Below are 13,768 nucleotides of genomic sequence, written 5' to 3'. Positions count from 1 at the left end.
GCTCTTGTGCCCCCAGCACAGAAGCCCAGCAGGGGTGAGGTGGGAAGTTGGCTTGAGAGAGGGAAGAGCTCCTACAGAGGCCCAGTGCCCTTGGCTCACTGGGCTGGCTAAGTGGCTGCAAAGCCCGCTATCTTCAGTTAACATTAACATTACATTGAAATCCTTTCACAGTCAAAGAGAATCCCAGTGCCTCACTCAGAGCAGCTCTCACAGAAAAGAATCTTTGATGCTGGGTGTCAGCATGTCATTTAGGAAGCTAACTGAGACTTGTGTCCACAGGAAGGGAGTTTTCCAGGGTTGTCTCATAAATGTTAACAAGGCTCCTGAGTTTACAGCATTCAACAGCTTTTCCTTTTTGGCTCACAGAGATTCCTTTTTGTAAAGCTTAGATGTGAAAATGACTTAAAAGTTTCTCTACATTTACAGTGCATTCACACGTTTATTCAATGTCAATATACAGAGGACAGCCTCCAGTGCTTCAGAAGTCAAGTGTATGGTAAGTCTTCTGCTGTGACAGGGACAGGGGAACAGCTAAAAGACAGAGCAATGAAACAAACACAGTTGTCAGGAAATGAGTAACAGTACTGATATTCAAGCTTCATTGGTTATTGCAACATCAGGAGCTCGCGTTCCTGGTGGTCCACGGCAGGAGGGCTCTTCAGGAAATTTATTCAAGTTGTGAAGAGATCAGATGAAAACGTAAGAAAGGAATACACATTTTACCTTGACTTTCACTGAACATAAATAAACCCATACAACTTTACACAATGTCACCTAATAACAATCTTTGAAACCCAAGTACACAGCAGTTAAAATGCAGGATTTTTATATTTATACTTTTAACTCAAGAGTGAGGAATTGACACAGAGATGATGTACTAACTGCAGCATGAGTGAAAAACCCAGCCTCGTGGGACAGTTGCTCCGTGAGACAGTATTCTTACAGTTGAATCTGGGATCTGAGTTTCAAGGTAACAGTTGAATACAAGTGCTTTTCCACAATGAGCCACAGGGTTTACCAGTGCCACACTGACATCTCTCGCTGGGACAGACACCACATAGCACTTTGAGAAGCACCTTGTTAACCTAAGCCAGCTTGTGCTGGTCCAGTCCACCCAAGCAAACGGCATGCTCTGACATAAACAGGGCATGGTGGATATGGTGGCTCCCCCATGTCTTCCCAGGAGAGACAGCAGTTCAGCCTTAGAAACCAAACTCCAGCCAGAGGCCATGTCTTCAAGTCAGTCTCAGGCCTACCCAGAGAAATTCGTGGAGGTTCCGGGGGTAGGAGGGGACCTCAACAGTGGACATGAGTGCCTCAGTGGTGCAGCTGGCCCTGAGCCAAGATGTGTAAGGGCTCCTTCAGCCTGGCTGCCCACAGCACAGCCTACACTCCAAGATCAGCCAATGGGAGAGCCACTGCTAAGCTCTCCCTAGTTTTCCCTCAGGTGGCATTGGGTTTCCACAGGATCCTTTCTGGCCCTCTGTGTCTTGTGTCTTGTTACTCCTCACACTTCTGAGCTTGCTCAACAAAGAAAATATCTCCCTCCAGCAAGAGGTGAGAGGATCTTGCACACAAGTACACACATGTGCTAAGGCGGGCTCATTAATTTTAGTACAAATTCAGTAATGTTAGAATGTATTAAAAATTCAGAGTGCATCACAGGATGGGAGAATGGGTGTTTAAGACAAACACAGAGGTGCTACTGGCCACCCCTGGGGTGAGCTGTGTTTACACATCCCCAGAAACTGCAGCTCTGTGGCCCTGTCCCACCTAATTTAAGTGTGCCTTTCAGACACTGTGGCTGCTGCTCTCCATCTCTGGCTTCTCTAATGGCATCCCCTGGCATCCCGATCTCAGTGGCTCCCAGAGCACTTAACTCAACCATTAGGACAAACGATGTTCTTTACCCCGTGCAGGCTGATTTGGAGGCCGAAGCTACTAGCTGCAGGTGTCACCCAGTCTCTCTGGAGCATCTGCTTTTAAAAGAAAGTACAGCCTCTAGGCCTCTCAGAGAGCTGGGGTGTGGCTCAGAGGAGCAGCAGCAGCTTGGCAGGAGTTGAGGGCTTTGGTGTAATCCCTGGCACCACAGGCACAGAGAGGGGAAGCTGGGGAAGCCGGGGGCTAGTTCACCATAGCTACAGTGCAGAAAGGTTGCCTGTGGTGGGCAAGCAGGAGAGGCAGGAGGGTCCACCTGTACAGTGGTGCCCTCACCGAGCCCCAGCAGGACTCTGGGCTATACCATGTAGACTGGAATTCTGCCTGTAGGAACCTCTTGGTAAAAGCTGCTTTACTCCAGGCGCTAGTTACCAAAGACAGTCCTGCTCATGAAATGCTCAGGGAAGTTTTGATGACGAAGCTCAATGTTTGTTGAGAAAACTAAAACATGCGCCCAAAATTTCTCTGGGTGGCTACTGTGGAAGCACAGTGGCACTGTTTCTCATTCTCTGGGGATCAGGAACCACCATGACAATTGTTGCAACCCCATGACACCCCACCACCTCTGTTTGCAGGGCACAAGGGGAGAGGAGCCCCGCCCTCCAGCACCAGCACCCTCTTCTGGAGCTGCCGCACCTTTAGTTCTGGTCTTGGAGAACACCTTGCACTCTGTCCTCCTGCCTGCAGAACTGCTCTGCCGACTGTCAAAAAAAGGGGGGCAGGAGTCAGTCAGGGGGGCAGAGTGGGCCTGGAGCAGCATCACGCCCTCCATGCAGGGGCCAGCCTGGGCCAGGTCATGCAGCTAAGACAGCCCTCTAGAGCTGGGTTCTTACCATACGGTGAACCTAGCAAGGAGCCCAGGAGGGTAAGACACACACACAGCCAAGGACCACAAACAGGGTTTCCAGGATAATCATTAAGGACACAACACTTAGCAGCAGAAGTTGGAAGTGACTGTGACCAAACCCCAAATCACAAACTGTTACATTTTTATGGGGATGCAAAAGAGAATTCATAGATCTGCATCCAACAACATCAGCAGGGCTGCTCTTTTTTTCCTTTAAAGGAAGTAGCATCCACCCTGTTCTGCCTCCCGGCCTCCCACCAGCAAGTGGTTGGGAGTGCTACCAGGGCAGGGGGTCTGTAAGCACCCGTTTCCTGTGCTGGCCCACAGATACACATGCAATGGCCCCTACCAGCAAAGATACCCTCAAACTGAGAGAGATCACCATGAGCTTCACCATAAACGTTACTTACCTATGACTGGTCACTATTTAGGCCAACACAAAGTCTTGACTTTGGAAACTGCATACTCAATGACTCAGAAGCATTTGAAAGTGAATTTCAGAAACTGCACATGGAGTGTTTCATTTCTACCCTGCCCACCCAGCAGCTCAATTTGACCTCTGATGCTCTGAAAATCTATATGACCTGCTACCTCAGGTCAGAACCCTATGAACAAAGGAGTCAATTTCCAGGGCAGATGGGACATGAGCACCCTTGTGAGGAGTTAGCTGCTCAGGGACATGGAATGCCACACTCGGCACACATCTGGAGACTGTCATGATGTCATAGGCAGGACGCTTCAGTGGCTTTCAATTAAACAGCAGCCACTTTCAAGGAAGAGCAGGATAGGCGTGTGGCCCGGATCCACCATGAACGTAAGAGCGAGGGACGGGGCTGGGGCATGGCCTGGCTTTCTGGAGAGGTAAGCCAGAGGCTGACCACTGTCTACCAGAGCCTCGACACCTGGAGACAAAAGAGCTTTGCCAAGTCTTCACTATGAGCCGTGTTCACTACTGAGCCAATACCCAGGACCATTACTGCTGTATTTAATTACAAAGGTGTACAAAACAGAAAAATAACCCTAAATGTTCTAAATAAATTAAGAAATAAAATAAATAACTATCATTTTGACACAAAATACCCAGCTCAACAAACTATCCTCCAGTGTTTGAAAAGAAATTCACTGAGTGGCTGAGCAGGACCTAAGGACCTGAGCAAACTGCTGCCACTTTTGCTGCCACACGGGCAGCTGACACAGCACTGTTCGTGAGAGGACACAGGCCAAGGGAGGGATGGCACTGAGGGTAGGAATGAGTCCCACAGCAGCATCTGTCTAGGACAGAATCCAGACTCCCAGCTGCTGTGCAAGAACATGAAGTGTGTGTGTGTGTGTGTGTGTGTGTGTGTGTGTGTGTGTGTCTGCCTGCCTTTGTGTGCTTTCCCCCCAGGGATAACTGAACCCACCCAAATGTCAGCAGGTACACTGGACACCTAACAGTCCACACAGAGCAGAGCCAAGGAGCCAATCCTTGACCTCCTGACCCTCCCCCTCCACACAACAAAACACAGACCCTCCTTCCTGCGGGGAGAAACAAAGCTATGTGCTGATGGGACAAGAGGCCTTCTGAAAGCCACGGCTGCTGTCCTTGGCCACAGAACATCTTAACTGCCCAGGCTCTGGAACACGTGGGAGATTTTAGTGCACAATTTCAATCAGAGTTCTACAAACTGCTTCTTTGAAAAAAGATGTTTATTAAACAATTTTAATTGTCATAAAATGACTAAAATGGGTTTTAAAAATTAAGGCTCTTCTCTTTCTGTGGATTGCCAGACAATGTAAAAATAATATCAATCAACCCTGATGATCGCTTTGCTCCTAAGTTAAATTTCATAAATTCCTAAATAGTTTATAATTTAAGATAAAAAGTTGGACTATAAATGATAATAATACCCACCTGACTGACACACACTGACTAGGTAGACAGCAATCTGAGTGGTTATGCAAAAAATATCCCAGTTAAAGCATAAATTTAGACTTTAGCATTTTAATGTCATTATTTCTCCACACTGTCATGATTCCCCTAAACTGAAATAGCCTGATACAGGAATGCTAACTTGGACTCTATATACCCAGAGGGGTGACTGACTTGGCTGGCAGTTAGTCTGATTATATATTTTTTAAATGCTCTAAGGTGAATTATCAAATGATTCAGAATAACATGGCATGCAGTATCCAAAAGTATGGCTCTGATGCATTTAGATTTACATTAAGAAGTGTCATTCACATTCATTGTACATCCCGCCCCTCCCACAAGAAATAAAAATCACTACCTAGTCAAGTTCTAGATCTGGTGCAGCATTAAGGATTAAAACTTACCACTTTACCAGGCCTTGCCCATGTGCAAATAAATCCCTCCTGACAAGCAGTGACTAGACAGTCTTCAAGAAAAACCAATACCGTCAGTCTCTCATGAGCTATCTTTTTACAGATCAGTGGCTCTAACAAGGGAACATCTTCCATCCGAGGACACAGGGATGTCCCCAGAGTTTTAGCTGGGTCCGTTTTGGCTTTAGTAACTAGGTTCAGTTTGTCACTGCTCTTGCTGGAAATGTGTCCCATACTATGATTTCGTTTATGGTCTTTCTCGTGGTGTCTCTCCTTCCGGTCATGTAGCGACAAAGTTGCAAACTTGCTGACCCCAGATGCAATGGCCCCGTCCATGACGCTGCTTTTGCTACCAGCATTGGAGACTGCTGAGTGTGGAAGGCTATTGGACCGCGGTAATGGAGGGGGCCCAGAGTCCCCAGGTGTAGTGACACTGTTCCCATTGCTTCCGGCAGGCGGACTTGTGGCATTCATAACGTTTGTGTGTGTCCTTGCTCTTGAGAGGGGCTGGTGAGGGAAAAGGATGTCTTCTGTAAGGTCCCATAAGCACAGCTGTGTATCCTGGCCCACTGAACCAAACCGATACGTAACACTTACAGGGCGGCTGTCTGTAGAGTTCCGTTTGGATAGCCTAGATTGTGTACTGTTCGCTCGATCTCTGCCAAAGTGAAGAAGGTCCTGGAAGTCCTCGTCACTGCCACTAAACTCCATAGGATCACTTTCTTCTACACTAGTAGTATAGGGATCAAATGCTACAACACTGACCCAGGACTTGTGCCCATGGCCTCTAGCTATTACTCGGCAGTCTAGAAAGGACCAAACTGTCACCAAGTCGTCCTCTCCACCTGTCACAATGTACTTGCCATCTGGGCTCCAGCACACACAAAGCAAGCCCCCAAAGTAGCTTTTCATTGTACCGTGCAGCTCCACTGAGTCAAAGTTGAACACACGCAGAAACCCGTCCTGGCTCACACACGCTAAGAACTTGCCATCTGGGGAGAAAGCAAACTCGTTGAGGGCCCCCTCGCCCACTGTCCACTTAAGGAGAGGGTTCCTCGTGGATTTGCTCTTGCAAGTGTGCACCGCAAAGCTCTCTCCCTGCTTCAGGAGCTGGTAGTGGGGGGCTGTGGTGCCACAAGTGTGCTCCACATTATATAAGTACATGCTCCCACTTGAATGGGCTACTAGGAAAAGGCTTTCCGAACCAGGAACCCATTTGACACAGGTTACGCGTGACTTGTCTATTAGTCTCTGTGAAGACAAAGAGAACACGTTATCACAATGGAGAAGTTAAGGTCTACTTTTCCAGAAAAACCCTGTCCACATGCATCTCGGGAAGAAGGTAAGGGTCCATCCAGGCACTCCACATATATCCTGTGTGAGCCAGGCCAGTGAAGGGCCTGTGGCCCCGTCTAGAGCTGCATGTGGGTGTCAGTCATTGATAACTACCTGCTGAGAGCCCACTGTGCCAGGTATCAGGTCCCAGGCACACGGGGTGAGACAGCCCTTGGCCCGACAGCAGGAACAGCTGATGTTTTGCTTCAACTACAGCAGCTTCCTCTCGCTGAGGACTCAGAGGACAAGTTTCAGTCCTCACAGTTTTCTTTGCCTTTGTCACTGCAGGCCACGGGCTGACTACATTGTCCCTGTTTGTGGCTGCTCAAGGGCAGGGAGTCAGCCGGTCTTGTGACCAGCAGAACACAGGACTTGAAGCGTGTTCCCTGGGTGGGTAGGGTGCAGCTCTGGACTCACGGTGGCTTTACTCAGTCCAGACGATGGCTGTGAGTATCTTACCCACATCCCCTCATTCTCTCCGGAACAGGACGGAGGTTAACTTGGGAGTCTACTCTACCACTCCACTGTGTTCCAGGCGCACCTCTGATCCACTGACTAGCTGCCTCTTTAGCTGCTTTTATCAGTTGTCTTTAAAACCAAACTAACGAAAGCAAGACATGAAGACCACTCAAGGTATACAGAAGGGGCAGCCTTCTCTGTGCAGACCCTGCTATGGGACTCACGAGGACAAACATCTTACACAGCCTGTAGTCTCAAAATCACATTACCAGAAATCACCAGAAGTTCCCAACCCTTCCATGGAACTGCCGAAAGTCTCTGTTAGGCCTATTCTTTACTGGGTAAGCTCCAAGGGCTTGAGCACTTCCATTTTACCTTGTTGGCTGGGGTTCCCCAACATGAATCTCAGAGAGCAATCAGGGCACACTGGCATGGACTTGAGCTACAGCCATCTGCCCGATTGGTCTGGTGACCTTGTTTCAGCCACATGTGTAGCTTTTACAAAAAAAAAAAGATAGAGATGAACTGATGTGATTTTAAAAGGAAGACCAGAAGCTGGGGTGCCTGCCGCATGCATGAGGATCCGGGTCTCACACAGCACTGGAAGGAAGCAACATCACTAAGACAATGACAAAGGACAGGACAGAAAAGAAACACAAGCCCATGGGAAAAGGTGAGCTCTCGGAAGAAACGGACTGCTAACAAATTACTGGCAGGAAGTGTGGGAACCTAACTAAATGTCCACCACAGCATGGAGGCCTGGAGCTTCAAGTTCTTAGGTTTAGGCAAAGCGCCCATTGCTTACCGCACAGAGCACGGCTGGCATCCTAGAGCAGTAAGTGCTGCCTTTGGGATACTGTCCTGATCTTTCTTCTGGCTCTCATTTCCTGCTGGGAAATGCCTATCAAAGGCACTGCCTTATGCTAATGTCAGGAGTCTAGCACTGCTCTGCAGGACTCCACTTGACCACCATAATTTCTTTTTTTTTTTTTTCTTTCTTTTTTCCGGAGCTGGGGACTGAACCCAGGGCCTTGTGCTTCACCATAATTTCTTATCAAGGGATACGTAATTGCCACAGCTAGACCAGAGTCTTTGGGGAGAGAGGACGTTAGGAGGTTGCAGAGGAGTTAAGAGACCTCCGCTCTCTGGAGTCCGAAGGCTCACTGCTGACACTCTGTGTCCACTAGGTCACGCTCTGAGTCCGGGGCTATGACTATGCCAGATGGGCATGTTCTAAGGGTGTCCATGATTCCCTGTGAAGGGCTCTGTCAGGGAGCTCAGGGTTAGAGCCACACTGCTGACCTGATTCTACTCCACTTTTCCCCATCACCATTACTCCATTACATGTGGAAACTTTTAAGGTCATGAAAGCTTTAGCAGTATGATTAGGAGTAAATTTTTAACTACAGCCTTAAAGACCAATGGAAAAATTCCACTGTAACTAAAAACTGTAATCCCGGTAAGAACGTGCAGCCAACAGTGTGATGGCGAGGTACAGCCAGCAGCAACCGTGCCTTCAGTAGGTGCCACTGTGGTGGCCAGATGTATTACAGAGCAATTTCACTCATGAAGCAAAAGTGTGCACTACGATTACCCTAAGCCAATTTGTGGATTTCACAGAGAAAACTTGTGCTACCACGTGCTGTGGTGTGCAAGCCTCACTGCGACCTTCTGGCCCTGGGAACTGGGCACACCAGTGTGAGCAATGACAGACCAAATCCCAAAGGAGCACGGCTTAGCAAGAGGCTTTACATTTACACTGTAATGCTCCAAACAACCCCTCAACAGTGAAGGCGCTCATAATTCATGTGCAGCAGAAAGCCTCTCCTGGACTCCTCCCCAGCACTCAGGACCAACTGCCTCCCAGGCACTGGGATTAGCTCGTCTATCCAGAGTGCATGCCCTCATAACTGCCAGATACAGCACAACTCTCACCTCTGCTTCCCATTCAGTGATGCAACCTGTAATTTCAGAAATTCTCTCTGAGATTACAAAGCACTCAGTCACATGGACAGACGGCTGATGCTGGAAGCCCCTACTGTTCAGTGTGGACCCTGAGCCCAGGGCAGGTTGTAAACTTTAGAGGGGCAGCCTAATTGCCCCCCACGTTGACTGTAACAAATCGTGCTCCCACCAGAGCCTACTTTCCCTATGGAAAGGTATGGCCCATCAAGAAACAGAAGTTCAGAGGTCATCAAACTTGTCTGAAGTCACAGCTATTCACATACCCACTCAGCACTGACTGTATCCCGTATGTTAGACATTCATACAGCATCAATTAAAACTGCCATCCCTTTTCACACAGTAGGTGTGGGGTGATGATGGAAACACTGTGTAGAGGACAGCTGAGAGACGCCTCGTAATCTGGTGGGAGTCAGGGAGTAAAACAGGGAGGCTGATGCAAGGTATGCCGACAAGACCTGAGGATAGCCGTGAGGGAACAGATGCGGGCACTCAAGAGGCCATTACAAGTAGCAGTATGCTTCTGAGAGTGACTCTAAAATGATTAGCTGTCTTCTGTCCCATGGCAAAATGTGAACTGGCCTCAAGCCCAGCCTGCAATGGTCACTACCAAAGGTTCCCTACAACAGTGCCCGCCCAGCTGATACCACAGCCACGTGGGAAATGCTCTCCCCTTCACAAGTCACTAACTCCAACTGTTCTAGGTTAGCGTCACTTTGAGTGCAACAAAGGGAACAGAAAGTGCCCTACACCCAACTTTCAAATAAATTAGCAAAATACCTGGAGTAGTTTATTCAATAAATATAAGAATGAAATTTACACAGACAGAATGTGAGCATGGTGGCTAGACTCCATAAGGAGTGCCAGGCCAGCTAGGAGGACTTGGCAAGCCTGTCTCAAAAACAAAACAAAATCTTACCCGGCTTCTATACCAAAAAGGTCACATTCTTATTTCAGAAAACATGTGCTGGGGCTGGGGATTTAGCTCAGTGGTAGAGCGCTTGCCTAGGAAGCGCAAGGCCCTGGGTTCGGTCCCCAGCTCCGAAAAAAAGAACCAAAAAAAAAAAAAAAAAAACAAAAAAAAACAAAACATCTGCTGAAAAATGACAGACTCCTGTCAGAAGCCAGTGCTGGGCAGTGGGATCTTGTCATTAGCTCTGAGCTCTCATGGGAGCAAACCCTCACCTAGATAAGCATTTTGGAAAGCTATCCCAGAAAAATCCTATTTCTGTAATTAGTACTGCACAGAGCTGGGAGGAGAGGCAGGAGAAAAGGGCCCAGGCTCTACCACAGCAGCTGGAAATCGGAAAAGGCTGGCGCACCTAGAGTAACTGTGATTAGGACACAGGGCTGGGAGGTCCCAGGATGGAGCCACACTGTGGTCCTGAAGCCCTACACTGGCCTCAAGGGAAATGTGTTGTAAATGCAAAATCCACACCGGATTCTGAAGTTGCAGAATGGAAAAAGGAATGTCAGTGATCTTACTCCTTGTTTTTATACTGTACAGTGAAATATTGGAGTGTATGAGATAAAATACAATATATTCTTCAAATTAATTTCACCTAGTTTTACCCTTTGGAACTGTGTGCACACCTACAGCTCACCCTGTGTCCCTTGACAGCCTACAACACTGCAGACAGGACCATCAAAGGCTCTGAAAGGGGATGGGACAGAACAAGGAGGACTCCCCCAGAAGAAGGGACGAAATCGAAGTTCAAGTGGGGATGAACTGGTCAGGAGGCCATGAACAGAGGCCTCCAGATGGGCAGTGGTAATGTGGTATGCCTATTAACAGTGAGTGCGGGAGCGGGGGCCTGGGGAATGAGAGGGTAAAAGTGTATCCAAGACCCCAAGTTCATTCCAGGAGATCTGGCAAGTTTAGCCTGTAGCTATTGAGAATGAGCAGGAAAGTCAAACAAGGCAGCATGGGGAGCAACACAAACCTGTGACATCCAACGATCTCCAATGAAGTCAGGTGGAGTGTACGCCTCTGGAAAACTCTACCAGAGGGACCACAAGGCCATCTGGTCATTTTTTACTATAGGGACCACAGAGCTCTCTATCAAGCAGTCAGCTTCCAAAAGACTAAGAGCCCATCTCTAAAACCACTTTTGTAAAACCAAGAAAAGTCAACTCAACTCATGTCCACACCACAGCAGAGCCCTGCTACTCGTATGCACAGGTCAGGGCCCGGCACGGAGCTGCAGGCTCTGGATTCTATGGGTCTTGACTGCTTAGCCAGACCTCATCTTCTTCCTCATCCCTGAGCAAGCCCACTGTGTAACTCACAGAAAAATCACACCAAGTAAGAAACAGGCATCTGCATTAGCAGGGGAGTCCCTGGGTCAACACACTGGTTAGAGGGACAAGAAAACAAATCTGCAGCCACATCAAGTGTCAATGACAAATTAAAGGGAACTGATGCTTTCCGAAGCATTTCACTTTTATTTTCTTACTTCTGCCAACAAAGACAAGCATTTATAATAAAAATATTAAGACAGTTAAAAACAGCTATTAGAAAAGCCACATAATGTAAAAATACACACACACACACACACACACACACACACACACACACAAAGCACAGAGGTGTGAGTGGAGAGGGCTGACGCTCTCCCAGGGAGGGATTATAGTAGAAAAGGGTATTTTCTAAAGCCACCAAGAAGGATCAGATGTCATTTTTACCAATGTTAAGACTTTAAGAAGCAATCGTTGTGTGCTCATCTCCTTCCTTCAGCTACAAAGAGAAAGCAACAAAACCAAAACTAACATAATGCACACCCACTCTTAAAACCAGAGTAGCCAGAGTACTGCAAACAGGCCCTGCGCCTCTCGTCCTGGACTCCATACAGGAGGAACCTGATTGAACAAGGAGGCATCACCCCACCCATAACCTATCTCCTCTCCAACACACACGCACACTTGTACACACACACACACACACACGCACGTGCACACACACATTTAATCAAGCTAGACTGAATCTAAACACAGGACACATGTGCCTGCTTTAGCCTCAAAGTTTAGAACAGAGGGTCCTGATACATATCAGTAATAAAAGCAGCCAAGATGACAAGCTCTTTTACAGCTTACCACAATCAAAACATAACTTAAAATTCCCCTGGATAGGGGTTGGGGATTTAGCTCAGTGGTAGAGCGCTTGCCTAGGAAGCACAAGGCCTTGGGTTCGGTCCCCAGCTCAAAAAAAAAAAAAAAAAATTCCCCTGGATTTTTACAGGGGAGTAAAATTCTCTGGTGAAAACACAGAGAATAAGTGATGCTGAATGCCCAGCCGCGAGAAGGACATCCCTATCATCCGTTCCAAGGCTCAGGGAAGGGGAAGGGGGCAAAGGGACCAAGAGATGGCTGAGTGCTAAGCGCACTGCCTGCTCTGCTGATAGACAGGGGCTCAACTCCCAGCACGCACGCGGGAGCCTGTAGTTCCAGGAGATCGAATGCCGTCTTCTGGACGCTAAAGGCATGAGACATGCATAGGGTACAGTTTACATGCAAACTGTAGCACAAACACCTACACACCTTAAAATAAAGGAAGAAGGCCGGAGGATGGTAAGGGCTGGGAGGGAAAGAGCTGTGGGACACTGACTTCTGGCCTTGTACTTTGCTCTTTGTTGTTGTTCTTAAAGACTTACTCTACTTTTAATAACACATGTGGGTTAGGTGCCATAAGACCAGAAGATGGTCTGGATGCCCTAGAGCTGGACTTACAGACTCCTGTCAAGTGGGCAATGAGAGTGCTAAGAACGGGACTCAGGTCCTCTGTAAGAAAAGAGCATCCTCCATCACTGGACCACCGCCAGACTTTGTTTCTTTAAAGGTTTATTTTGATTTTTATTAAGTCTCTATGTGTGCAGGTACCGATGGAAACCAGAAACCAATTCTGGGCCCTCTGCTCCTAACCACTAAGCTACATCTCCAGGCCAACACTTAAAAAAAGAGAAAAGTCTGTGTGTGTGCACAGTCACATGTGGAGATCAGAGGACACGTGTGGGAGCTGGCTCTCTCCTTCCACCATATAGGCCTCAGGTTTGGTGGCAAATCTTTACCAGCTCTGCCATCTCTGAAACCTGATAGTTTTAGTCGTCAACTCCTAGTAGCTATAAGTACCTGGACGCATTAACACCATGGAAGGGGGAAGGGCTCATGGAGCCTCAGCCAGCTCTGAATTTCCAATCATTAAGCAGTTAAAAGGGGGAAGGAAAGCCATTTTCTCCAGCAGTGCAGCCACTGGCAAGGTGCTCACTCCTCTAAGCCATCCCTAATGAAACTCACTGGCTAACACACAACAGACAGGAAGACGGAACTAACTGGGAGGGGAAGGGATACGGGAGGGTAGAGGGGACAGTAAAGGGTAAACAATCACAACACTGTGATCTCCTGGGCCTTTTCTATGCCCGTCCAGATTCCCGAAGAATAACACAGGGGCTTATGTCTATTAACGAATGCTTGTTCCCAACTAGGTCATAACTCAATTATCACATTTGTATTAATCTTAATTCTGCCACACGGCTGGTTAATCTCCTTATTTTATACGTCCAACTTCCTCTACATCTCTGTGTTGAATCTCCCACACCTGACTCCTTCCCAGAGTTCCTCTCTCCGCTGGGTATCCCACCATATACTATCCTGCCTTTTATAGGCCATAGGCTTTTCATTTTAACCAATCAGAAGGTGCCTTAGGTAGACAAAGGACAGAGACACATCTTCACACAGTGCACCAAAACTTCACAAACATCACTTCAACAATGAACACATAAGAAAATGTCATGACGATACAGCCAAAGTGAGGACAGGCAGCTAGCAAGCTCCTTGGACAGCCTCTCACAGCACCACACCCAGAAGCTTACAGTCATCTGTACCGTCAGCTCTAAGGGACTCTATGTC

The 13,768-nt window shown here is 47.8% G+C and overlaps 1 protein-coding gene across 22 annotated transcripts in view; it reads right to left on the bottom strand.

Moving 5' to 3' along the window:
- The window catches only part of Wdr20 (WD repeat domain 20), a 69,131-nt gene that overhangs the window by 7,097 nt on the left and 48,266 nt on the right, over window positions 1-13,768 (bottom strand). For 5 of the 22 annotated variants that reach the window (XM_087553526.1, XM_087553530.1, XM_087553535.1 and 2 more), the window contains 3 exons: window positions 5,102-6,361; window positions 2,575-2,639; window positions 420-656 (listed from right to left, as the gene is read on the bottom strand). In XM_087553526.1, the coding sequence (XP_087409652.1) occupies window positions 2,577-2,639; window positions 5,102-6,361 (1,323 nt within the window). In that variant the 3' untranslated portion in view covers window positions 420-656; window positions 2,575-2,576. 22 annotated transcript variants of the gene reach the window in all.

The sequence above is a fragment of the Rattus norvegicus genome, chromosome 6 (assembly GCF_021556685.1).
Source record: "Rattus norvegicus strain SHRSP/BbbUtx chromosome 6, alternate assembly SHRSP_T2T, whole genome shotgun sequence".
Lineage (NCBI taxonomy): Eukaryota > Metazoa > Chordata > Mammalia > Rodentia > Muridae > Rattus > Rattus norvegicus.
This window is presented reverse-complemented; position numbering and strand designations above follow the sequence as displayed.